The sequence below is a fragment of the Petaurus breviceps genome, unplaced genomic scaffold (assembly GCF_028583685.1).
Source record: "Petaurus breviceps papuanus isolate PSGF00001 unplaced genomic scaffold, PetGlider_PUasm1.0 182, whole genome shotgun sequence".
NCBI classification, from domain to species: Eukaryota; Metazoa; Chordata; class Mammalia; order Diprotodontia; family Petauridae; genus Petaurus; species Petaurus breviceps.
The window spans coordinates 5,337,007-5,364,741 of record NW_027185786.1 but is presented as its reverse complement, the minus strand read 5'-3'; the positions used below and the strand labels follow the sequence as shown (position 1 = coordinate 5,364,741).

Genomic DNA, 27,735 nt, shown 5'->3' with positions numbered 1-27,735 from the left:
TCTAGAAGAGACAGCCACAGCTACTGAAGACCCATGAAGTTCTTGCTCCCAACAGTCCTTGGGAACAGCAAATGGTCAGAACTTCAGAAACTGATAGGATTTTGAGTGGAAATGACATCAAGGGAAAGGACATTGCCGTCTTCTCTGCTGCTGCCCCTGAAAGATCATGGGGCTTTTCTCTGCGACTTACTTCTCCAGCCTTCCTAGGTGTGTCTCCCCTATTAAAGGACTATGAGTTCTTGAGACAGGGACTGTGTTACTGCTGCACTGTTTGTGACCCCAGTGCTCAGGACAGTGCTTTACATGCGGTGTCGTTGAGTCGTTTCAGTCTGTTAATGAATTCTTTATTTGTCTGGTTATTTATATGGTTCAGGTTTAGAGGTTTCTAGCTTCTCACATTTTGATTTTGAAAACAGGACTGAATCCTTACACCAGTGAATGTTTTTATTACAGGAATGACTGAGGAATTTAAAATGCTCATCTGTAATTGCGATAGTCTTGGGCGGGCCAAGCACAAAGTGGTGAATAGCTGCTCAAAAGAAAAGCATCTGTGACCTCTGCTAGTATGGCAAGAAGAATACAAATATGTAATTATGTCAGCGTCATGACTACGTAGGTGCCAGGCAGGAGCTTGAGGCACGTGAGGCCCAATGGAGAGGAAGCCTGGCCTACCAGAGGGGCTACAGGAGTTGGAGTTAGGAAGACCCAGGCTCACATCCCTGCCCCAACACTGCCAGGGACCTGGAGTGAGTCACTTCCCAGTTCCTCAATCTGCCCACTTCCCATGACCCAGCACTCCACTCCACCAAAGCTTCTGGGCACAAAAATGCTCTAGAAAGGCTGACTGACTGACTGACTGACTGCACAGAGATGGCCATGCCCCCACAAATGCAGCCCTTTATGTGATCATATTTTTTTGTTCTATCTTTCCTTTTTTCCCCCTCTGTCACACATGTTTTTAATTTTTTTTAGAGTTTTATCGGTGTGTTTTGTTTTTACATTACACACATTTACAGATGACTCTTACACTGTGAGCTCTCTTGTAACAAAATAAAACACTTAAGTGAAACTAATGATACTGTGACCTCATCTGAAAGTTCCTGCAACATTTCACTTCTGGAAGATCCCCCCCTTTTTAATTAACATAAATCTATTTTCTTTCCCACTTTCCACTGAAAACAACAACAAAATTCTGCCTTTCCCTCTGCCTTCTGAGTCCTAACCCCATTTTTCATACTTATGGTGACCTTCATTCCCTCCACTTCTCCTCCCAGTCCAGTCCTGCACTGACTACTCTTTCTTTTCTATCTTGACCACTTAGCGAACCAATCCAACTCAACACTAACCTCTGCTCTTGAATCTTTTACCACTTTGTCCTTTCTCCAATCATCCCTTGCCAAACCCCAACTTTGTATTATTCCCACCATCTTCTTCCTTTGCTGCTATTCATGTGCTGAATATCACCAGCTGATAGTGGAGCTGGAGGAAATTAAGTTGTGCTGACAGAGTGCACTACACACTTAAGCTACCTGGTTTCCAATAGGTCCTCACTGCTGCAAGGCAATCATTCTACTCCTTCTATCAATTCCCTACACCATCCCACCCCTCAAGCCTTCCTGGCACCCTCCCTCCACCCTTTCCACTGAGAGCCTTTTCTCATATTTCATTGAAAAAAATGGAGGCATTCTCTCTTCTCCCCTTCTTATCTCACATCATTCAGATATCTCCCTCCTCTATTTCCTCCTTCACTCTGCTTTCACATGAAGATGGAACCTTCTCCTTGCTGAGCTGAACTCCTCTACATAGACCCTGAGTCCATCCCAGTCCCTCCTCTCTTCTTCAGAAGATTGCTGCTACTACCATTCTTACTTTCTCTCCTCCTTGGCTTCTTCCCAGCTCCCTCACTGCTACCTACAAACAGTACTCTCATTCCTAGAAAGAAAGAAAAAACTCCTCGCCTCATCCTATCATGCCTGAAACCTATCATTCCATGCTTCTCCTTCCCTTCTCTGATAACCCCCTTGAGAAATCATTCAACATCAGGTGCTTCCACTTCCTTTCCTCTCACTTTCTCCTAAACCCTCAACAATCTGGCTTGTGACCTCATTGTTCAACTAAAAGTGCTTTCTCCTAAAGTTACCATCAATCTGTTAATTTCCAAATCCAGTGATCTTTCCCCAATTCTCATCCATCTAGACCCTTCTGCAGCCTTGGACACTGTCTATCAGTCCCTTCTCCTGGATATTCATGACCCTGCTCTCTCCTGAGTCTCCTCCTATCTAACCATTCCTCAGTTTCTTTTTCTAGTTCTTACTCCAGGTTACATGACTAAATGGGAGTCTCCCCTGAGGGTCTGTCCCAGACCCTCCTCTCTTTTCCTCTGTTATTTCACTTAGGGATCTTCTCAGCTCCTGTGGTTTCAATTATCATCTTTATGCAGGTAATTCCCAGATCTTTGTATCAAGCCCAAATCTTTCTCCTCAATTTCAGTCCCAAATCTCCAACTGCCTTTTAGAAATCTTGGACTGGATGTCCTGTAGTTACTTCCAAATCAGAACTCATCATCTTGCCCCCCAACCTCTTCTCATTTCCACATTTCCTTCCTCAAGGATACTGCTATCCTCCCAGTCACCCAGGTTCATTATCTTGGTGTTGTCTCCAACTCCAGTTCACTGCAAATATTCAATCTATTTCTGCCTTCACAGCAATTCTCCTATTCATTCTCTTCTCTTCTCTCACAAAGCCAGCTCCTTCACTCAGGGTCTCATCATCTATGCCTGGACTATTAGAATAGCCTTCTAATTAGTTTCCCTGGTTCATAGCTCCCTGAACTCTAAGTCATCTTATATTCATCTGCCAAGGTGATTTTTTTAAGTGTATTTATTTTTAACATTCATTTTTTTATTTGAGTTCCAATTTTTCTTCCTCCTTTCCACCCTTTCCCCACCCATTGAGAAGGCAAGAAATGTGAAATCAATTATATGTGTGAAATCATGCAAAACATTTTCATATTAGTCATGTTACAAAAAAAAAAAAGTAAGAAAGGGACAGCTAGGTGAGGCAGTGAATAGAGCACCGGCCCTGGAGTCAGGAGGACCTGAATTCAAATCTGACCTCAGACATTTGACACTTAACTACCTATGTGATCTTGGCCAAGTCATTTAACCCCAATTGCCTTGCCTACCCCCCCCCCAAACAAAAAAAGCAAGAAAAATAAAATTTAAAATTATGCTTCAATTTGCATTCAGACTCCATCAGTTCTTTCTCTGATGGTGGATAGCATTTTTCATCATAAGTCCTTTGGAATTGTCTTGGTCATTGAATTGATTACAATAGCTAAGACTTTTACATTTGATCAGTTATAGTATTGCCGTTACTATGCACAATGTTCTACTTCTACTCACTTCACTTTGCATCAGTCCATGTAAGTCTTCACAAGTTTTTCTGAAACTATCCTGCTCATCATTTCTCATACCACAATGATATTCCATTGCAATCATATACCATAACTTATTCAGTCATTCCCCTATTGATGGACATCTCTTCAATTTCAAAATCTTTGCCACCACAAAAAGAATTACTATAAATATTTTTGTACATAAAGGTTCTTTTCCTTTTTATTTGATCTCTTTGAGATACAGACCTAATAGTGGTATGGTGGGATCAAAGAGAATGCACAGTTTTATTTTTTTTTACTTTTTTAAATTTTTTGCTTTTTGGAGGGTTAAGTGACTTGCCCAAGGTCACACAGCTATTTTTTTGTGTTAAGTGTCTGAGGCTGGATCTGAACTCAGGTCCTCCTGATTCCAGGGCTAGTGCTCTATTCACAGTGCTACCTAGCCACCCCAAGAACACACAGTTTTAAAGTCCATTGAGGGGTATAGTTCCAAATTGTTCCAAATGGTTGAATCAGTTCATAGTTCTATCAACAATGCACTACTGTGTCCATTTTTCCACATCCCCTCCAGTTGTCATTTTTCCTTTTCTATAATATTAGCTAATCTGATACGTATGAGGTAATACCTCAGAGTTGTCCTAATTTTCATTTCTTTAATCAACAGATTTAAAGTGGGTCTTTTTTTATCTGACTATAGATACATTGATTTCTTTTTCTGAAAACTATCTGTTCATATGCTTTGACCTGTGACCATTTATCCATTGGGAAATGACATATTCTTATAAATTTGACTCAGTTCTCTCTATGTTTGAGAAATGAGGCCTTTATCAGAGAAACTTGTTGTAAAGTTTTTTTCCCAGTTCCCTACTTTCTTTCTAATCGTGGCTGCATTTGTTTTGTTTGTGTAAAACTTTTTAAATTTGATATAATCAAAATTACCTATTTTGCTTCCCATAATCCTATCTCTCTTGTTTGGTCATAAATTCTTCCTTTATATATAGATCTGAAAAGCAAAATTTTTCATGCTCCCCTAATTTGATTATGATATCACCCTTTACATCTACATCATGTACCCATTTTGATCTTATCCTGGTATATGGTGTGAGATGTTGGTTTATGCCCAATTGCTAGGCATAATGTTGACTAAGAAGATGTTGATTTCTGCCTAACTGCTTTTCATTTCTTCCAGAAATTTTTGTCAAATAGTTAATTCTCATCCCAAAATCTTGGATCTTTGGGCTTATCAAACATTAGATTACTGTGATCATTTATTAGTGTGTATTGTTTACCTAATCTATTCCACTGATCCACAACTCTTTTTATTAGCCAGTACTAGATTGCTTTCACAACTGCCACTTTGTAATACAATTTGAGATCTGGTACTAATAGACCACCTTCCTACACATATTTTTTTCATTGATTCCATTGATATTCTTGACCTTTTGTTCTTCCAGATGAGTTTTGTCATTATTTTTTCTATTTCTGTAAAAGAACTTTTTGTTAGTTTGATTGTTATGACTCTGAATAAGTAAATTAACTTAGGGAGAATTGTCATTTTTATTATATTGGCTCAGCATACCCACGAGCAATTAATTTTTCCAATTATTTAGATCTGACTTTATATGTGTGAAAAGTGTTTTATAATTTTGTTCATATATTTCCTGGGATTGTCTTGGCAAGTAAATTCTCGAGTATTTTATATGGTCAGCAGTTATTTTCAATGGAATTTCTCTTTCTATCTCTTCTTGCTGAACTTCTGATGATGATTTATGTGGGTTTATTATTTATACTACAACTATAATTGCTAAACTTGTTAATTTTTTCAACTAATTTTTTAGTTGATTCTGTAGGATTCTCTAAGTATACCATCATATTGTCTGCAAAGAGTGAGAGTTTTGTTTACTCTTTGCCTTTTCTAATTTCTTCAATTTCTTTCTTTCTTTTTTTTGGTCTTATTCCTATAGCTAGCATTTCTAGTAAAACATTAAATAATATTGGTGATAATGGGCATCCCTAATCTTATTGGGAAGACTTCTGGCTTATCCCCATTACAGATAATACTTGATGATGGTTTTAGATAGATATCCCTTATCATTTTAAGGAAAGCTCCATTTATTCCTATGCTTCCTAGTGTTTTAATAGGAATGAGTGTTATATTTTGTCAAAAACTTTTTCTGCATCTGTTGGGATAAGGATATGATTTTTGTTGGTTTGGTTTTGATATTTTTTAGAGCATCTCATCATATTCAATTCACACCCATGCCCTCTATTTATACTCTTAACTGTCCTAATAATGATAAAGTTCTTAGGAGTTATAAGTACCATCTTCCTATATAAGAATGTAAACAATTAACCTTATTGAGTCTCATTTGATTTATCTTTCACATTTACCTTTTTATGCTTCTCTTGAGCTTTATATTTGAAAGTCAAAATTTCTGTTCAGCTCTGGTCTTTTCATGGGGAAGGCTTGAAAATCCTCTGTTTCACTAAATATCTATTTTTTCCCCTGAAGGATTATACTCAGCTTTGCTGGATAGGTTATTTTTTACTGTAATCTAACTCCTTTGTCTCCCGGAATATCACAGTCCAATCCCTCTGCTCGTTTAATGTGGAAGCTGCTAAATCTCATGTGATCCTGACTGTGGCTTCACAATATTCTAATTATTTCTTTCTGGCTACTTGCCATGTTTTCTCCTTGACCTGGGAGCTCTGAAATTTGATTATAATATTCCTGGGAGTTTTCATTTTAGGATCTCTTTTAGAAGATGGTCAGTGAACTCTTTCAATTCCTATTTTACCTTCTAGAATATCAAGGCAACTTTCCTTGATAATTTCTTGAAATATGATCTCTAGGTTCTTTCTTTTTATTATGGTTTTCAGGTAGTCCAATAATTCTTAAATTAACTCAATTTTCAAGGCCAGCTGTTTTTCCAGTGAAAAATTTCAGAGTTTCTTATATTTTTCATTCTTTTGATTTTGTTTGATTGTTTTTTTGATGTCTCATGGAGTCATTAGCTTCCACTTGCCCAATTCTGATTGTTAAGGAGTTCTTTTCTTCAGTGAATTTTTGTACCTCTTTTTAGAGGTACAAATTGGTAGTACATTGCACTATGTACATCTGGCCAGTTCTGCTTTTTAAGGTGTTCTCTTCCCTGGATTTTTGTGTCTTTTTTTAGCATTTGGCCAATTCTGGTTTTTTTAAGGTGTTATTTTCTTCAATATTTTTGTGCCTCTTTTATCAAGCTACTGCCTTTCTTTTCATAATTGTCTTGCAAAACTCTCATTTCTTTTCCCAATTTTTCATCTACCTCTCTTGTTTGATTTTTAAAGTCCTTTTTGAGCTCTTCTAGGAATTCTTGTTTGACTTGAAGTTTTCACATTCTTCTTTGAGGTTTTGTTTATAGCTGTTTTGACATAGATGTCTTCTGAGTTTCTGTCTTGCTCTTCCTTGTAACCATAGTAGCTTCATTTTTTGCTGTTTGCTCATTTTTCCAGCTTATTTCTTGACTTTAAATTTTATGTTAAAGCTGAACTGGAGTGGAGGCAGCACTGTCCCAAGCTCCAGATTTTTCATGCTGCTATTTTCAGTGTTGATTCTGGTGGCATATAAGTTTTTGGTGCTTCTAAGGTGGCATGATCCAAGGAGAGGTGTGGTCATTGCTCTTCTGAATTGTGCTCTATTCTTCACCCAGAAAAGGTGCCTAGTCCTCTGTAGCTGCAAGTGCTATCACTCCTCTTGACCCCAGGTCCCCTGCTCTCCTGTAGCCACAAGCACTAGTGCTCCTTTCTGCCTTGCAACTGAGACCAGGATCCCTACTCCTTCAAGAGTGACTACAAGCATTCCTCTCCACCCTGGAACTGTGACCAAGGATCCTGCTCCCCGCAGCCATGAGCTCTAAAGCTCTTCTTCATCCCAGGACTGTGACCTAGACTGCATATGGCCAATGCAAGGGGGTCCTAAACCCAGCGCCAACAAAGAATCCCCTCTCAGCTCTTTCTGGTCAGTTGCCTTGCCATCTGTGGACCAAAAGCTCCTGAACCTTCTACTGCCACTGATGCAGCTACTTCCAGGCCCTTCCATTGGTGCTTCTGCTGGTCTTGCCACTATGTGCATTCTGAACTGGTCCCCAATCTGTTTGTCACAGACCTCTCCCAAAATGTCTCACCATGACCTCTTGTTGGCTCTGCCACTCCAGAATTTATTTGAGGCATTATTTTAAAATTATTTGTAGGGGAATGTTGGGAGAGTTCAGTTAAGTTACTGCCTCTTTTCTGCCATCTTGGCTCCAGTCCCAGGTAACTTTTTTCAAAAGTGTAGATCTGAACAAGTCACCCAGTTTATTCAGTGAATTCTAATAGTTTCCTATTATCTCTGCAAAAAATATAAAGTCCTCTTTTGGAATTCCCCTTCTATTTTTCTTACACTTTACTCCTCTCCATGCAAGGGTATGCTGGAGCCAATATATACTGGCTTGAGAGAGCTGATTGTTAAATTTTGGGTGCAAATCAGGGCTTCATTTATTTATTATGTTGATTTATTCATTTAAGAAAGTGATGGAGACCATGTTGATAATGCAGATTAAACTTAAAAGTGTACCCTAAATTCATTTTTCCCTACCTCCATATACTCTGATGATTTCTTATGTCTCTGCCTTTGTGTTGGCTGTCCCCAGCATGCCTGGAATCCACACTCCTCTCCCCTTCTTCTAACAGCTTTCCTGGCTTCCTCCAAGACCCAGCCCAAATGCCACTTTCTCTGATCCCCCCAAATACTACCCTTTCCTCTTCCCCTCTCCCTCTGAGGTGACCCTCCATCTGCTCTTGCTCCATCTTGTGTGGACCTAGCTATCTCCATGTTGTCTCTCCCATTAGAATGGGAGCTTTCTACTTCTCTCTGTGTCCTCAGCTCTTCATATGAAGCCTGGCATATATGTGGATTACCATGACTTAGATTAGATTACAGTGACTTAGAAAGTGCTTCTTGACTGCCAACCCAATACATCCAACATAGCGAGTGTTAGGACTAGGCTTTAAATCCAAGTCTTCTGATCTGAAATCCAGCACTCTTTTCCCATTGTACTATGGTGTCTCCATGACATTATTTACCCCAAATTGCATTAGAAGAGCCAGGATTTGAACACAGAGTCTCCGATTCCAAGTCTGATGCTCTTTCTATGACACCATGCATCTTTGTTAAAGGAGATTGAATGAACAAACCATTTACATTAGATCTAACAAAGAGCACTTATATGTCAAGCCTTTGAAAAATGACAAAAATCCAGGGACAGACAATGGCTGCTTGGTGGAGACTGTAAGGCAATAATGCATGCCAAAATGCATCAACCCTTCCCATGTCTGGCCAAGCTGAGGATAGGGGAATGAATAGACTTTAGAGATAGCTTGCACAGTCTACATTAGCAGGATTCCCTCGTCTACTTTCTAGGGACTGTACTTTTTATTCTCCTAGACAAGTACTTTGCCTGAAGCCTGTATTCTATTTTCATTTCCTCAACTCGGGCAAGTTCACTTGTTTCAGCTGCAATCAAACCCTCGGATTCCCCAAAAGCCTGCCTAAAAATACAAAGGATGACAAAGGGTCACAGCAGATGACACAACATTTACCAGCACACTGACTGCTTTCCCCAAAGCTCCCCACAGAAGGCTGATAAACTCGGCAACTCTCCATTACCCCCAGAATCTAATATAAACTCTCCTGTTTCACTTTTAACATTCTTCACCACCTGACCCCAATCTGTCTTCCAAACCTCAGTACGTATCACTCCCCTTCTCACACTAGGTGATGCTGCCCAATTGACCTCTTCTATATTTCTCGTGGGCAGCGAGGTGACCCAGTGGAAAAAGCACCAGCCCTGGAGTCAGGAGGACCTGAGTTCAACTACACCTTCAGACACTTACCAGTTATGTGACCCTGGGAGAGTCACTTAACCCTGTTTGCCTCAGTTTCCTCATCTGTCAAATGAGCTGGAAAAGGAAATGGCAAAACCACTCTAGTATATCTTCCAAGAAAACCCAAATGGAGTGACAACTGAAAACAACACTACAGTGTGCTAAGCACTCGAGATACAAAGAAAGATCCCACTGTCTGCTGTGGGAGACAACACACAAAAGAAAGTCAGAAAGGTGGGGGGAAGGGAAAGTAGTATCTTGGGGGTCGGCGCAACATGATGGAGAAATCCAAAGGAGTGGGTCTGAGTGGAGAATGAAGAGATGGCCTGGGGACCCTCCTAAAATGGAGGTTGGAGGAGAAGGTCTCTATTCTTCCCTCTCCTCACAGCAGTCCCAGGGATGGAGTGTACTGATGAGATGTCAATTCCAAGGCTGATTCAAACATGCAGTTTGGTCAGGTTCCTGATAATGAGATTTTGGGAGGGCATGATGGTAAAGTCCAGAGTAGCCCAGCCATGTAGGAAATGAAAAGGGTATTAGGAGCCCCATACACACACACACACACACACACACACACACACACTCACATACACTCACTCCTTTTCCATTTCTTCTCTGTTGGTTTTTCTATGGGGACTGATGATGGTATCTTTTATTTCCCCCCTTTCCTTTATTTATTGGGCATTTTTTTTAATTTTTAGATGATAAGCCTCCAATTCTTACTTTATTAAAGTAGTGAGACCTGTGTGTAAGGGTGTGTGTGGAGCACAAGTCTTGGCATGACGCCATAGTCTATTACTCTCCAGAACTGTTGGAGAGTAAATAAACTCCGTGTCAATAAATCCTCCCAGTATAATACAAGTTCATTGATGACAGGAGCTATTTCACCTTTGGCACACTTGTATGACGAGTGTGTAGCACAAGTTGAGCCATTTCAGTGGTGTTTGACTCTTCGTGACCCCATTTAGGGTTTTCTTGTCAGAGACACTGGAATAGTGAGTAGAGCACCGGCCCTGGAGTCAGGAGGACCTGAGTTCAAATGTGGCCTCAGACACTTAACACAAAAACTAGCCGTGTGACCTTGGGCAAGTCACTTAGCCACAACTGCCCTCCAAAAAAAAAAAAAAAGAATGCCTGAAATTGGTGGCGCAGTGAGTAGCACGGGACCCAGAGTAGGGAGACCTGGGATCGGTTTCAACCTCAGATACTTCACACCCACACACACACAAAAAAAAACTGGTCGTGTAACCTTGAGCAAGTTACTTAACCCCAATTGCTTTAAAAAAAGAAAAAGAAAAAAGGATATAAATTGGAATTTGATGAGTGTCTAAGAAGAATATAAAGTGCTATGAGATCAGGAGAGGTAACTAGACGGCAGCTGTCAATAGAGATCTGGATTTGATGTCGGAAAGATCTGAGTTCAAATCCTCTTGGGACATTGACTAGCTCTGTGACCCTGGTCACACAGTCATTTAACCTCTGTTTGCCTCAGTTTCCTCATCTGCAAAATGGGGATCATAACAGCACCTCTGTCTCAGGATTATTATGAGGACCAAATGAGAGGTATATGGGAAGTGCTTTGCAAATCTTAAAGTATTGGCTTTCTTCATTACAAAGGAGACACCACTCGCAAGTTGGGGGATCAGGAAAGGTCTGGAGGAGAAAGGAGACTTTGAGGTCGTGTTGGGGAGATTTTTGAGTGTGGGGGCGGTCTGTGCTTCCCTGAATTAAGCACAGACACTGAGATGAGAAAGTGTGGAATGTATGTAGGGGATGGTGGATGGCTTTTGTAAGGAAGCTCCTGAATCTCCAGAGGGTAAGACTTGGGGGAGAAAAGAATCTTTCTTTATAAATTCAAGGGGCACCAGCTCCCTCTTGTGGCCCCTTTGGAAATTAGCACTTCCAACCTGGGGCTCTGACTACTTCCAATGCCCAGGGGTACTGAATGGACTTTGCTCCATTTTAGTGTTTTTTCATCAGATCTTGAATTAGGATGAGATTTTTATTTATTGAAATTTTCCCAGGAACTATCTTTAGGGACGTCTTGAGGCAAAATTATGCAGTAGGCAAGGTTTATTTGGTCCCTCTCTGTGTTGGAGCTCCCAGGAAACCCAAGCACTTGGTGCCCTCAAACTGCTGGCCTTCCACTCCACATTGGCAGTACCCCATGTTCTGGACCACTACATCCCCTGTGTCATCCACTGAAGCACCAGTGTCCTTTCTGTTCTTTGCTCAAGACACTCCATCTCCTGACTAAACGTTTTTATTGGCTGTCTCCCAAGCCTGGACCACTTTCCCAACTCATCCCCTCCCCCTCCAGTCTTCCCAGCCTTCCTTCGAGTCTCACCTTCTGCAAGAAGCCTCTCCCAATCCTCCTTACTCTAAGTGCCTTTCCTCTGAGACTACCACCGATCTCTCCTGCATGTGTCTTGTCTGTACATAGGTGTTTGCATGGTGTCTCTCCCATTAGAGTGTAAGCTCCCTGAGGGCAGGGGCTGTTTTTTTTTTAGCTTTCTTTGTATCCCCAGGGCTTACCAAAGTGCCTGGCACATAGTAGTTTTTAAAATGCTAGCTGACTAACGATCTGTTTCAGGACCCTGCTCTCTTCTTGGTCACTCTGATAAACATATCTGAGTTAAGAATCAACATCTCAGAGGGTGGGGACTATTATTCATTCACATCTTTGTACCCATAGAGCCCATCACAGTGCCCAGCACAGAACTGGTGCTCAACAAACATTAATTGAATGAATGAACAAATGAATGAACAAACGAATGAATGAATGAATGAAAAAAGCATTTATTAAGCCCTGACGTTGTGCAAAGTACAGGGTTAAGCTCAGGAGATACACATAAACAGTCACAGTCCTTATACTTGAAGAGCTCAAATTCTAATGGGGGAAACAATACACATGGAATGTTTTAGAATAAAATCTTATCAGTTTCTGATGTTGAACTATTTGCTGGTGCCAAGGATTGTTGGGAGCAAGAACTTTTTCTCTGGGTCTCCAGTAGCTGTGCCTCTAGCCTCTGAAGGAGTAACTGCTAGGCTGCCTCTCCCCAGACCCTTTCCAAGATGATTAACTGAGGGCTCTGGGCCAGAAACCCTGCTGTTCCCAAGGCTCTTGGGCTCAGGGTACTAGGGTTGCCTCCATCAAGATCTGAGGGGATGGTGATAAAGATTCTGACAGTGGTTTGGCCTGCTTGGCACATGCTGCCACATCCTATCTCCCCCTTGGGGTGCTGGCTGCGGGTGGCAGGCAGTAGGTTGGCAGGTAGTGGGAATGGCTGATCCCTTCTCCACAGGAGCTACTTCCCCAGATGTTGGCTGTGAGGGCTGAAAGCAGGAATAGGGGGAGGGGTGGGGGAAATGCTGTCGCTCCCAGGACTCCTGTGCCTATATTCCTGCTGATGGCAGTTTGTCTGCAGGTGGTGCTTATGGTGATGAGAAAGGTGGGCCATCGGGGCAACTAGGTGTTGCAGTGAATAGAGCACCGGCCCTGGAGTCAGGAGGACCTGAGTTCAAATCCAACCTCAGACACTTAACACAAAAACTAGCCATGTGACCTTGAGCAAGTCACTTAACCCCAATTGCCCTCCAAAAAGCAAAAAAGAGAAAGAAAGAAAGAAAGAAAGAAAGAAAGAAAGAAAGAAAGAAAGAAAGAAAGAAAGAAAGAAAGAAAGAAAGAAAGGAAGAAAGAAAGAAAGAAAGAAAAGAAAAGAAAGGTGGGCCATAATGGCTGCCAGGTTGCACTAGAAGCAAGTCTGGTATAGCGCTTCTTAAACTGTGAATCAAAAGTTTAAGAAGCCCTGGCCTAGGGTATATTTCATTCCCAAGGCTCCTGGGTTTAGAGTCCTAAGGTGTCTCTATCAGGGTCTGAAATTTGATTGATAAGGTATTAGAGACTGGTAGTGATCTTAGAGCATTGTTCCCCCCCCCATATGATATTACAGAGCTTTGGAGAGATGTTAAATGACAAGGTTGACTTGGAGCTTCTTTTAAATTGCCCCCCCTCCACCTTTACCATTTTATTATTATTTATTTAATAATAATATAATATAATACAGAGTCAGCTTTCTATGGGGGCAGACAGTTCCACAGCTGCAAAAATATTTTTTCTTAAGAACAGATCTAAAAAAAAAAAGATCTAATTATTATGCACTCATATTCAGTAAACTCAGTGACTTCCTATTGCCCCTTAGGATAAAATATAAAAGCCTGTTTAGCTTTTTGAGACTTTCGTCACCTGAACCCAATATATCTTTCCAGACTTATAATACATAGCTCATTATCCTCCTATCTACTTTACAGCCCCACCAAGCTGTCCTTCTATCAGTTACACACACATCTCTCCATTCCTTATCTAGGCCTCTTGACTTTTGAGAGGAAATGCTTTATACCAGATATTCCATACCACCTAGTAAATAGATTTTGATAGAAGCTCTTTGAGGTTACTGCCTGATAATCAATGGAATGCCCACTGATGGGGGCTCATGAAGAAATATTAGAAACCATAGCCCCTTTCAGGTTACCCCTAAAACCCTGAGAGGAGAAGAAGTACCCGTACCTGCTCTCTAGGGACCAAGGAGAGTGAGAATTGAGGAAAGAGGCCTGAAGAGATGCTACACAGGAAAGAAATAAAAAATAAATACAAGGTAGTTAGGAAGGGAGAGCACTAACTGACAGATGGGGAGAGGGAGGGAATCAAAAAGGGTTTCAAAAAGAAAGTAGTACTTAGGCTGTATAATGCTGGAAGAGAGGGAGTCCCTGAGGCTAAAGTGTGCTCCCGGCATGGGGAGTGGCTAGCTCAATGGTACTGGATTTGGGGGTGGGAGAGAGTAATAAGTTCTAGTTTGAAAGTGTTTGGTTTGCAGTGTCTCCAGGACATCCAAAGAGAAATGCCCAAGAGGTTTCTGCTGCTGCTGCTGCTGTTTTTCCTTTGTTCTCAAAAAGGACCATGACATCAGGAAGGTGTGCCAGGAATTGCAAGTAAATTGGATTTAAGTGAGGCAGGGCTGTGCAAAGTCATCAGCCTCACTTTCTCCTCCAGAGTCATCTGGGTCCAGGGGCCAGATATGGATCAGGACAATTGGAGATGGCCCAGGATGCAGTGGGGGACCTTGGCCTTTTCAAACTGAGGTTTTTAACAGGTCTCAGTTTGACTGAGGAAGCTGTCCAAGAGGTACTTTGTGCTGAAAGACTGGCCCTCAGAAGGCTGGGGATATTGTCATCACTAGCATTAATATGCTCTTTAAGGGTTTCGAAGTCATTTACATGTATTATCTCATTTAATCTTCACAATAACCCCATGAGCTAGGGCCATTATTATCCCTACTTTATGAATGGGGAAACAGATTCAGAGCTTAAGTGACTTACCAAGGGTCACAAACATAGTAAATGTCTCAGGGCAGATTTGAACTCACATCTTCCTCATTCCAAATTCAGATTTGTTGCTGCTACATCACACAGCTGTCCCAATAATACATAGCTTGGGGAGTCACCTGAATCAATAGGAACTGATAACATCATCATGGCCTCCATTGACAATCTAGTGAAACCTAGGGACGTTCTTCGCAAAATAATGTTTTTCAATGCACAAAATAAAGTACATAGGATTACAAAGGAAATTATATTGAAATACAGTTATTAATTTTTAAAGTGTGCAAACCTAAGGTTCAATAAAGAGACAGAGCTTGGGGTACCCCACAGTTAGGCCGCACAGTAGGTGTTCAACAGAGATGATTATTAATTAATGTTCTATTATACATGTAAACATTATAGTTAGTACTTTCCCAGTGTCTCGTTGTGATATGGAGGGGACCCTGGGTTCCCAAGGCTATACTCAACACAGTAACACTAAATATTTGAAAAAGTTTCAAGTCTTGACTGTCAAAGGACTGTCATGTTTGTCATCTGAGGACCAGCCTGGCTAAGCATATTCTTCAGGTCTTTCCTCAAAATTCTTAAGTATAGAGGAATTCATACACAAAAAAGTCGGTCAGAACTGTGACAAAGTATACTTGCACCTGGCATAAATACTATGAATATTTATGAATATGGGCAAATAGATGCCAGGAAGCCCTGAATGGAGAAGAGGTCTGAGACAGAGCTCCTGGGACCCTGGCCTGAGGGTCAGGGCGAGGAGGCGCTCCCCCCATTCCACCATCTGGTAGCTTCTTATTTTAACAAATGATTCTTCCTGACTAGACGTTAAGCTTTATTTTTCTCTATGTTGCTAATGCAGACAACAAGTACCTCTGAATTCAGTGCTCTGAGGCAAAGCCCCAGTTCTTCTGCCCTGGTTCCAGCTCCAAGGCAGGCCACCAGTTGATTTGTCTGAGAAGGGCCATGTGATGATATCCTGCTATTGTAGGGAAGGAGGGGTTGTGAGCTGCCATCTCTCTGCCTTTGAGGAAAAGCTGCCAGCCCTGAGAAATTCCACACCTTTCAAAATCCTGAAGAGGCAGAGTTAGTCCTACATTTATTTTAATTAGTCTCGTTCATAGAGCGAAGGGCTTTTGGCACAGGCATTGTTCTAAATGGAGCCTCCATTCCCTCCATCTTTCAAAAATCTTTCTTAAGTGTGGGTTTAACCAGATGATTCCCATATTCAAAAGCGCCAGATAAAATAGAAGTCTGGTATTTGCCGCACTCTGCAGTCTGATTCCTATTTGCCTAATTCCACACCCTTCCCTTTATAAATGTTGTGTTCCAGCCAAACTGGACCATTCTGTTCTGGTCCTTCGCTGTGATGACCATCTGCCACTTCCCTCCCTTGGCAAACATGCTTTTCATCTCTGTACCTCGCAGGACCCCTTTTTTCTGGGCTCATTTCCTATTCCCTTCCCTGATCCCCCAACTAAAGGGGTTCTCCCTGTCTTTAAACATCCCCCAAGCACTGTCTGAATCTTTCCTTGGCCCCCATCCTTCCCCATCTGCCATTTACACTCACCTATATGACACCTATATGTCATAGCCCCTTCCCTCCCATAACACCTTCATTCTTTGAGGGCAGAGATTATTACAATTTTTGGAACCTCAGTGCCTAAAACAGAGCCTTGAATTTATGAGGAAGGCTTTGTTCACTGGGACACAAGATAATAATTGGGCCATGGACAGGACTAAAGGAGTAACATTAAAGCACAGCGTGTTTCAAAATTCTTATATTTTTCATATAAAACATTTTTCTTTACTGATAAATTTTGTTTCATTTTCTTAAAATGAAATGGTTAAAGCACAGGCCCCAGCATCAAGAGGAAATGAGTTGAAATGTGGCTTCTGATACTTACTAGCTGTGTGACCCTGGGCAAGTCACTTAACCCTGATTGTCTCCCAAAATAAATAAACAAACAAAAAAACCCAGTTTACAAAACTGCCTATTAAATGAATGTATAATCCCTGAAAACTCAAAGAAAATAACACCCAGAAGTGCTTGTAAATGATGCTGCAGATAGCAGTTTTCCATTTGTTAAAAGTTGAGTCAGGAGTGTGTCTTATAAATTAGCATAAGCCTTATCCAAAGTTCTCAACCTGAGTTTCACAGCCATTTAAAATTTTCCTTATTTACAATTGTTCTCATTGAGTATATTGTTGTTAGATGGCTCAGTAGATAATGTCAGGAAGACTGAATTCAAATCCAGCCTCAGCACTTACTCTCTGTGGGATTCTGGGTAAGTCACTTAGCTTGTGTTTGCCTCAATTTTATCATCTGTCAAATGGGGATTATCATCTGCCAAATCTCTCAAAGTTGTTGTGAGGATCGAATGAGACAATATTTATAAAACACTGAGCACAATGCTAGGTATACAGTAGGTGCTATATAAAATATTAGGTGCTGATGTCCTTTTGGCGCTACTTTGCTCGTTGTGCGTCACGTCACACAAGTCTCCTTTTATTTCTATAAATTATTCATAGGAAGGAAGGAAGGAAATAAGCAATTAATAAACACCTACTGTGTACCAGGGATTTGTGCTAACCGCTTTATAAATATTGTCTCGTTTGATCCTCACAGTGATAACCCTGGCAGGAAGGTGCTGTTTTTATTCCCATTTGACAGATGAAGAAACTGAGGCAGTGATTTGCCCAGAGTCAGCTGTTATCAACAGTGCTGGAATATATCTGTGTATTTTATATATATATATATATATGTATATATATATATATATGTATATATATATATATACTTCTATTATATATTACATTATATGTTGAATATATATACACACATGCACATATTTATCTACACATACATGTGTATGTGTGTATATACACACCCAAATACACATTTGTGTGCACATATGAGCACATACAGAGACAGAGACAGACAGTTACACACATACAAAGTGAAATACATTTCTTCTTGCTTGCACAGAAGTCCCTTGGGGTATCAACTCAATGAGCAGATTGCTAAGTCAAACGACAGGAACAATTTTCTAATCTTTTGCGTGAATCCAAATTGTTGAGGGGTTTGAAGTAGGCGATTGGGGTTACGTGACTTGCCCAGGGTCACACAGCAAGGCCTCCAAGGCTAGTGCTTTGTCTGCTGCGCCATCTAGCCGCCCCCCTAAATTGCTTTTTAAATAGAGGTAATGGACTCGGACTGCAGCTTGAGACACATACTCGGGGCTCGGCTAACGAATGACTCGGCATGTCTGTTACAAGGTTTTGCTTTCCTTTGGAGGCGGGGGGTTGGTCAGTTCCTCTGCCAGTTTCAAGGCTCTCCGGGGCCTAGGAGACCCAAGATGAACAGTTCTCCACCAACACAAGTTTTTCCCGCTCAGAAGCTCAAATGAAATGGCGGTGGGATGAGTCCATTTCCGCACATCCTTTTAGGGGCAGGCTCTACAGGGATGGAAAGATCCCGCCACCAAACGGAGGGAAGTCTCTGAGCGTCCCTCCTCCCTGCCGGCCCGTTCAGTGAAGGGTCTTCAGAAGAGCCAATCAGAGTGCCTCTGGGCCTGACTCCTCCGACCAATGGGAGAAGGAGAGACGGGATTGGCTGGAAGCTGGATACCGTGGTTCAATGGGAGTTGGCGGCGGTGGTGGCTGTGATGGTGGGTGTAGCGGCGGTAGCAGCTACGGGAGGCTGAGGCCTGAGCTCGCCTGGGAGCCGTCAGGAAGAGCGGGCTCCGCGCGCCGCCCCAGCTCGGGATCCCAACGGCCTCCGTCCGGCGGCGACAGGTAACGAATGAGGCGGGGCCGGAGGTTCCAGGGCGCCTCCTACCCCGCGGCCTGGCGCCTCCCGGCCTCGGCTTTCCTGCCGACCCGGGCCCGGGCCCGCTAAATGATCGCGCTAGGCCTCAGTTTCCATGTGTGTCAGATGGCGCCGCAGGCCTGCCGGGCCCCTCATCCGCCTCCAGCCCGAGCCCTGGCGTCGTGGACGGTGGCAGCGGTGCCGGCTGCGTGGGAGGGCCTAGGCCCAGAACCCCCCGCGGCGGACGCCGGCCGTGGGGCCTAGGCCGAGCCCCACACCGATCATTCATTAAGCACCTACTGCGTGCCGGGGACCGGGCTGAGTGCTGGGCATACAGAGGAAGGTGATAAGGAGAGGAAATGTGCATTCGTTATGTGCCAGGCCCCGAGCTGAGTGCTGGGCATATAGAGGAAGGTGATAAGGAGAGGAAATGTGAATTCATTATGTGCCTGCTGCGTGCAGGGGACCAGGCTGTGCTGGAGGTACAAAAGCAGGCAACAGCTGAACAGCCAGCCCTGCCCTCAGAGAGCTTACAGTCTAACCAGGGAGCCAAGGTGGGGACGGCTCAGTCCAGACCAGCTGGAGAGAATGGGTAGAAGGAAGGGGGCAGCGTTGAGGGATGTCGGGAAGGGCTTCTTACAGGAGGTGGGATTTCCAGGCAGCCGGGAGATGCCGAAGGAGGAGGGTCTCGTGGGGGGCTCAAGGCCTGGCCCGGTTGGAGGGCTGGGCCCAGGAGGGCTTTAGAAAGCAGCAGTGGGTTTTCTTACGGTTGGCTCCTGGAGGTGAGAGGCTGCGCTGAGCTGATTGCTCTGGGGGGACCACACTTCCTTTAGGAAGCTGTAAGAGTCAGGAGCCGGAAAGCCCCTGTAATATCCATGATGTAATGTGCACTGTAATACACGATCCCTTGTCACAGGAGAGAAGGGGACCTCCCCAGGAGCTACTGGGAAGATGGCAGGGGCAGGACTTGACCACAGGTTGCATGTGGGGGGATGACCCCCGAGGCTGCCTGGGGGGATGGTGGTTCCTGCAGCAGGGAATGGTTTGGGACAAAAATAATGAATCGTGTTTTAGACTTGTCCAGTTTAAGATGTCTGTGGGACAGCCAGTGGTGATGGGAGACAGCAGGCCAGGAGAGACGTAAAGCTGGGTGAATCTGTCTGAGCATCATCCACATGGAGATAATAATGGAGTCCTGGGGAGCTGATAAGATCACCAGGTACTGGGCACGACCCGGATGAAGACCCAGCCAAGGAGTGGTCAGGGAGGGAGGAACAGAAGCAGGAAAGAGGGAGAGGAGGAGAGGGTGATGTGCAGAAATGGCCGGGAGAAGGAAGCTGGAGAAGAGGCCGTGGGGCCTCGTTGGTGACTGGTGCGATGTGCAGCAAAGCCAGACTGCAGAGTGGAGCCCCTGTTTGCAGGCGACCTTCTGGGGAGGAGATGTGGGGGGCAGAGCAAGCCGGGGATGGGTTGGGGGTTTCAGAAGGGATAGAGAGGTTTGTGGTGAGTAGCTCGGTAGACTGCCCTGCTACAGTGTATCCATTTGTGGTTTTCCTAAGGAGTGAAGGCAGCCGGTGGTAGTCCAAGACTGGGCCAACCAGGCACTAGGCGGCAGAGGCCTGGAATATAGAGGAGTCCAGCTGGGGAAGGTTGCCAGTGCAGGGGCTGTGGCCTGAGGATGGAGGGCAGTGTTGAGGCTTGTAAGGCAGAGAGGAAGATGAGATGATAAAAGATGATGGATTTGGCTGGTCCACATATGTAACATCCAGTTACACCTGGTGTAATAACTGTAGCAGGATGATGATGGCATAACCCAGGATTGAGAGTGGCAAGGCATGACTGCTGGATGACCAGGGGGCAAAGGGGTCAAGAGTAAAGAATAGTATATGGTAGATAGAATAGGCAGCTGGGGGCTCCATAGTGCCAAGAGCACAGGCCTGGAGGAGGGGGACCTGAGCTCAAAGATGACACTGGCATCTGTGGAAACCAGGGCAAGTCACTTAACCCTGTTTGCCTCTGTTTTCCTATTCTGTAAACAGCAAATATAATAGCACCTACCTCACAGGACTGTTTTGAGAATCAAATGAGATCATTTATGTGAAGCACTTTGTGAACCATAAAGCACTATATAAATGTCTGTGGTTGTTACCATCATCATCATCATTGTTGCAGTCAAGACCGAAGAGAAGAAAATTAAGGTTATACAGCCTGGTGAACAGTCAGGGATGGAGGGATAAAGTCAGAATTAGGACAAGAATAGGTTTATGAGGAATAAAGTCAAGGGAGAGTTAGAAAGGTAGGAATTTGTGATTAGAGAGAGGAATTTTAGAGTTCAAATCACAGATTTAGCACAATTATAAGTCATCAAGTATATGAGATGGTCCTGAGATGGAATGAAGTTTTTTGTTTGTTTGCTTTTTGGAGGGCGGTTGGGTTGTTAAGTGACTTACTTGCCCAAAGTGGAGTGAAGTTTTTTCATAGGATGACCTGGGAATCCAAGATGTTTGAGATGTTGCTTTATGTGGAAGACCCCAAGTATGAAAAGAGGAGTTTGGATAGAGATGAAGTAGTGGATTCCTTGAGAAAGCAGGAGCAGAGACTGCTCTGACGATCTGGACAGGGTGACAGAGACAGGCAGACAGGTTGGATCTCAGAGGAAGAAGGTTGCTTAGTATTTGTGGCAGAGGGACAGTCTGGCAGCAATTGTGGGAGCCAGGATTGTGCTGGCTCCCTCTGGCCCAGAGTTTGAGAAATAATAACTGAAGGACCACCTAGCACTCAGGAGAGTGGCTATGAACATAACATGATGGGAATCTAAAAGTGCTCAAGACTTGATGCTTGTCATTTGATGTTTTTGGAGTAAGCTGATGATCTTTCCAAGCTTTTGGTTTTAATAAACTAATTATTTCTGCCTTGAAAGCTATGCATTCTGGTCCTTGTTCCTACCTAAGGCATGTTGATGAACCAGCCTCTAAGCCAAGAAGACTTGGTTCAAGCCCTGCGTCTGAAGGATAAGGCTGTGTGAACTAAGGTTCCTCACTTAAACCTCTCACTATTGAGGTCAGAGATGTCATACTTGCTTGCAGTGTGGCCAAGGGGCCTGCAAAATGTTGAACATAGGCTGAACCAGTTTAAAATGTAATTGGGAAATGTTTAACAAAATAAATAAAGTATTTTACAACATAGTTAATTTTTCTAAGTTGTCCTATGGCCTTCATTTCTCTTTGAGTTTAAGTTAGTAGAGTGAGGGGCGGAGCCAAGATGGCGGAGTAGAAGCACGACCTTCCCGCGGCTCCAGCTTCCACCCTCCCCAATCCATGTAAAAAGGGGACTCTAAACAAACTTTGGAGCTGCAGAACCCACAAAATGACACAGAGAAGCTAACCTCCTGCTGAGGCAGGCCGGCAGGAATCCAGCGCAGTGCTCTGGGAGCCAAGCCCAGCCCCAAGCCGAGGCTTTAGCCCCAGGGCGGGCCTGACCAGCCGCCAGCCAGAGGGACTCCAGATCAGCAGCAGCTGTGGCCGTTTCCAGATTTATCAATACATAGATGCGAAGGACAAGGTGAGAGGCCAGTGCAGTCTGGACTTTGGGACCCAGTAAGTGGGAGTGTGTGGATTTTACCCCCGGGGCGAGAAACCGCTGAGATGCCAGCACAGCCTGCCAGCACCACATGCGGCTTCAGCTCCTGGCCTGCAGAGTGTAGGGGGACCAAGCACCAGTCTGAGGGGTAATCGCTCTTGCTTTAACCTGCTTGGATCTGGATTGCAGTCTAGGGTGGAGGTCCTGGGATGTGTGTCTAGCTTGCCAGAGCATGTGGAGACCTCAGAGAGGGCACCCATCTAATACCTCCGGCAGCTGAGAAAACCCCAGCGTTTGGGACGAAAACTCCCCTGTCTGGTGGCAGAGTCCTACTGTGGGAAAAAGCCCAAAAGTCAAATAATTGAGTGGCAAAATAAGCAGGCAAAGGAAACAAAGCAGACAGAAGATTCCAACGTTACACTCCTATTTGGGGGATAAGAAGGAGCAAGGCATGGAACAGGAGGAAAACAGTGAATTCAGAACTCCTGCACCAAAAGCTTCAAAGGAAAATACGAGCTGGTTACAGGCCATAGAGGACCTTAAGAAGCAGATAAGAGAAGTGGAGGAAAAATTGGGAAGAGAAATGAGAACAATGCAAGAAAATTATGAAATGAGAGTCAACAGCCTGACTGAAGAAAATAATACCTTAAAAAATAGACTGACTCAAATGGCAAAGGAGGCTCAAAAAGGCAATGAGAAGAATGCCTTAAAAAGTCGAATTTGCCAGATGGAAAAAGAATCTCAAAAGCTCACTGAGGAGAATCATTGCTTCAGAATTAGATTGGAGCAAATGGAAGCTAATGACTTTAAGAGAAATCAAGATGCTGTTAAACAGATCCAAACAAATGAAAGAATAGAAGGCAATGTGAAATATCTCATGGGAAAAACCACTGACCTGGAAAATAGATCCAGGAGAGATAATTTAAAAATTATTGGACTACCTGAAAGCCATGACCAAAGTAAGAACCTAGAAAGCATCCTCCAGGAAGTTCTCGAAGAAAACTGCCCTGGGGCGGCCAGGTAGCACAGCCAGTAAGAGCACCAGCTCCAGTGTTGGGATGACCTGGAGATCGAATCCCGGGCTCAGACACTCAGCAGCACACCCAGAAATAATAACTGGCCGTGTAACCTTGAGCAAGTTACTTAACCCTGATTGCCTAAAAAAAAAAAAAAAGAAAACTGCCCTGATGTTTTAGAACAAGAGGGCAAAATAGAGGTTGAAAGAATCCACCGATCACCTCCTGAAAAAGATCCCAAAAAGAAAACCTCTAGGAATATTATAGCCAGGTTCCGGAATTCCCACATTAAGGAGAGAATATTACAAGCAGCCAGGAAGAAACAATTTGAATATTGTGGAAACACAATCAGGATAACCCAGGATCTAGCAGCTTCTACACTGAGGGATCGAAGGGCTTGGAATGTGATATTCCGGAGGTCAAGGGAGCTGGGATTAAAACCAAGAGTCACCTACCCAGCAAAACTGAGTATCATGTTTCAGGGGAAAATATGGTCATTCAGTGGAATACAGGACTTTCAAGCATTCTTGCTGAAAAAACCAGAGTTGAATAGAAAATTTGACATTCAGATACAAGAAGCAAGAGAAGCATGAGAAGGTAAACAGGGAAAAGAAATCATAAGGAACTTATCAAAGTAGAACTATTAACATTCCTACATGGAAAAACAGTAATTGTAACTTATGAAACTTTTCTCAGTAGTTGAAGGGATTAGAAATATATATATATATATATATATATATATATATGTATATGTCTTTATATGAGGGTATGCGGGCATATGAATACATATGTGAATGTGTGTATATACGTTTACAGGTATACATAGATAGAGGGCACGGGACCAATTTAACAGGAAGGGATGATACTTAAAAGGTGAAATTAAGAGGTGAGAGGAATATAATGAGAGGATATGGGGAGAGACAGATTGGGGCAAACTATCTCTTACAGAAGAGGCAAAGGAAAATGGTTACAATAGAGGGGAAAAATAGGAAGGCAAAAGGGAATTGGGTCAACCTTATTCCTATTGAATCTGGCTTGAGGAGGGAGGGAGATACACACTAAATAGGGGATCTCACCCTCCAGGATAATGGGGGGAAGGGGACGAGAGGGGGGATGATGGAAGGGAGGGCAGGCTGGGGGGGAGGGAAGTTGGAAGCACCCAGTTTTGAAAAGGGACAGGATCAAAGTAGAGAATAGAACAAGTGGGAGGTGGGATAGGAGGGGGGGAAATATAGTCAGTCTTTTACAATATATCTACTGTTATTGTTTTGCATTAGCCGCACATGTACAACCTATACTGAACTGCTTGTCTCCCCAGTGGGGGTGGGTGGCAGGGGGGGAAGGGAATGAATATGGAATTGAAAGTTTTAAAATCAAATATTCAAATATATATATATGTGTATGTGTGTATATATATATATATACTATTATTAATACCATCTTACATGTAATTAAGAAATAAGATATACAGGCACTGAGGCATAGAGATCCACTGGAAAAGTTGAAACGGGTATGGGAGAAGATATGGGAGAGAGCAGATTGGAGGAGGGGATATCCTGTGGGACTGCTGTTTTGGGGGGATGGGTGGGGGAAAAACGGGGAGAAAATTTGTAACTCAAAATCTGGCAGAAACGAATGATGTAAATCAGAAGTTAATAAAGCATTTAAAAAGAAAAAAAAAAAATAAAAAAATTAGTAGAGTGAGTTGTCGGTCGGTCCTGTCCCCACCCCAGCTCTCCTCCCCTCTCCATCTCTGCCCCTAATTTCTCCTCTTAGCTCTCTTTTGATCCATTTTGGTATTTCTTATGTTTCCTTATTCTCTTAGGATTTCCTGTATTCTGTGTTCACTGAGTATTGGTTCACTTTCCTTGGTCTTATCCTATTTGTCCAGAGTTGTATTCCCTTTGAGGGTTTAGTACTTATCTTCCCTTGTAGTTTTAGGGACCTCTCTTTTGATCTACTCCTGCTCTTAGGTTTTTAATTGAATTTTCTTCCTCTTGCATCTTTGGTTTTACAGACTTTTTTCCCTTGTATGCCTCCATCACTCACTTTCTGATTCTTTCCTGCTGTCATGGATACACCAAATTGGATTGGAGTGCAAAGCTACTCCAACTTTCTTCCATGTTGGGGGAATTTCACTGACCTAGGTCTCTGCCTTAAGGAGCTTGCAAAGGGGACAGCTGTGCCTGGCATTCCACCTGATTTTTGGTACCCTTTCCTTCAGGCCCCTTGCAGCCATTCCCCCAGTTCATCATTATCCATCTGCCTTTTCTTCTCTGACTGGCTGGATCAATATCTAGACATTTTCTCAGGGCTGAAAGAGTGTGGGGAAAGTGTTCTGGACCGAGTCTCCACAGTTTTGAGGGTCTCTAAGATAGAGACCATCCGAGCCAGCAGGCAACCCCGTTTCCTCCCACCCTTTCTTCACATGGCTGGGCAGAATTAATGTCCGCCTTTCCAGATGGAGAGTGCACAAAGGTTCTCACTGAGAGAGGAGAATCTCTTTGTGGGTCCTAAGTATGGGCTCTAGTGGGCCGGTGGAGGAGGGATGCTGAGAGTGCTTCAGGATCGGCACTTCCGTCTGGTGTTCATCCACACTGCTGTTACTTTGAGGGGCTCTCAGCCTGTGGATTTAGCTGTCACTGCTCCATGTCTGGTGTGTCAGACACACTCCCTTTGGCTCTCCCTTGGTTCTCCCACCTTCTTATGGGTCAGGCTGGTTTGGAAATAAAAGCCAGCACCTCCCATGGTGCTGCGCCTGACCCTGGAAAGAGAAAGCAGCGGGCGCCTCTGCCTAAGGGCAGCTCTGGAAGGCCCAGTTGAGTCCTGTTGTGTGTTTGCTTTGCATATAATTTTATCTCGTTTTAAAAATATGTTGTCTTTCCAGCAATGGCTCAAGAGGAAATGGACGTTGATCTTCAGGTGGTAGAAGGAGGTCCTGCTGTGGAACACGCGGAGGAGGCCTCTGCTGAAGCATTTGTTGGGCAAGTGGATGCCCCGCTGCTCCCTGTTCCTCAGGTACCTATAGAAGTGACCGAGGAAGTTGTGTCATCTGCCCTGGAGAGCGAGGAGAGTGTGGACCTTGGAGCTGCAGCAGCAGAAGACACAGTAGGAGCTGACGTCAATCCCATCCTCCCAGAGTCTGCTCTGAGCTCAGTCAATAGTTTTATTGACAGACTGCAGCAGTTACACGGGGTTCTGGGCCTCCTGAGGCAGCCCTCCCAGCAGATGACGCAGTCAGTGCGAACAAGGAGGAGGGCAGTCCGCCTGCAGAGGAGGGCAGGGGGCTCTCAGAGGACTGTGGACTACAGGTAAGAAGCAGGGCCTCACCCGCACAGCCACAAGTTACAGGCTTTGGGGACAGTTGTGCAGAGGGTGTGCTTTTTTCACCCTCTGTGCCTGGGCAGACCATCCAGCTTCACACTTTTTGGCCAAAAGAAGATCCAGGTGTTTTCAGGTGGGATAACTATTCGTCTGGCAGAGAATATCGTAGCATATAATGATGGAAATCCACTTACCAGCCCATGGCACCCAGGGGACCCAGACTGTGAGCATCTGTAAAATGGAGATAAGATGTCCCAGGCTGAAGTAATGAATTTAAAAGTGGTCTGAGGACGCAGACCTACGATGATTCCTTTTACCAAGATCGGGTCCTTGTTTGTGTCAGGGACCCCCTTTGGCAGTTAGGCCAGTGAAGTCTATGGACCCCTTCTCAGAGTCACATTTTTAAGCAGTTAAGGAAATGCTAGTTAAAGGTTACTAAACATATAAATGGTATTCTTTTTCCTGAAATATATCCAGACAAAGAACCCCTGACCAAAATGGTACTGCACCCCCTGCATGAGTTACTAGGTTTCTTTTATGCTGAAAATGTTTTCCAGCTTTAAATTGAAGTGTTTTGGGGCGGCAAGGTGGCATAGTGAATAGAACACCGTCCCTGGAGTCAGGAGGACCTGAGTTCAAATTCGGCCTCAGACACTTAACACAAAAACTAGCCGAGTGACCTTGGGCAAGTAGCTTAACCCCAACTGCCCTCCCCCCCAAAAAAATTGAAGTCTTTGGGAGTGGATGAATTACTTTTTTTAATAATCCCCCAGTAACTAAGTATATCCTGTCTAGTCATCTTTCAGGGACCCTAAGGCTGGAGAGGAGAGGGAGAGAATTCTAGAAAGAAAATTATATAAAGTTATGAGTTAATTTTGAGTATACTCTTCAGTATGGAAATATTTCCTGCTCTCTGCACCTGAGAATGTGCCATGAATTTGAAAATAATTTACCTTTATAACCTTTTGTCTGGACTGGTCTTACCTCTTGGTAGGTGTTCTATGAGTCTTGATAGATCATCATACAGTATAATTATTATGCATTACATTTTCAGCTTTCTAAGACCTTCCTGCTTTGTTAAGTGGTTGCATTTTGTGTAAAATTCTCCTGCACCAAATCCTCATTCTGTCATGGGGAGACACCACCTGTAGAGCACAGGCTCTCATGGTTCTCTGTTAGAGTGACATACCTGAGTACGATCCCAATCTCACACCTTGCCTGTGTTCCAGGGACCACCAGGAGGCTGGCCTCTCAGTGACCGTGGCCGCCTGAGAATCAGAATAGGGCACTGCAGCACCATGGGAGAGGGGGCAGACTGA

At 43.6% G+C, this 27,735-nt stretch overlaps 1 protein-coding gene across 1 annotated transcript in view; it reads left to right on the top strand.

Annotated features, from left to right (window-relative positions):
* The first annotated feature begins 18,300 nt into the window (after window positions 1-18,300).
* Window positions 18,301-27,735, top strand: part of RFWD3 (ring finger and WD repeat domain 3) — a 46,920-nt gene continuing 37,485 nt past the window's right edge. The window contains exons 1-2 of the mRNA XM_069087662.1: window positions 18,301-18,484; window positions 25,980-26,403. Coding sequence (XP_068943763.1) covers window positions 25,982-26,403 — 422 coding nt within the window. The 5' untranslated portion in view covers window positions 18,301-18,484; window positions 25,980-25,981. The remainder of the gene's footprint in view (window positions 18,485-25,979; window positions 26,404-27,735) is intronic.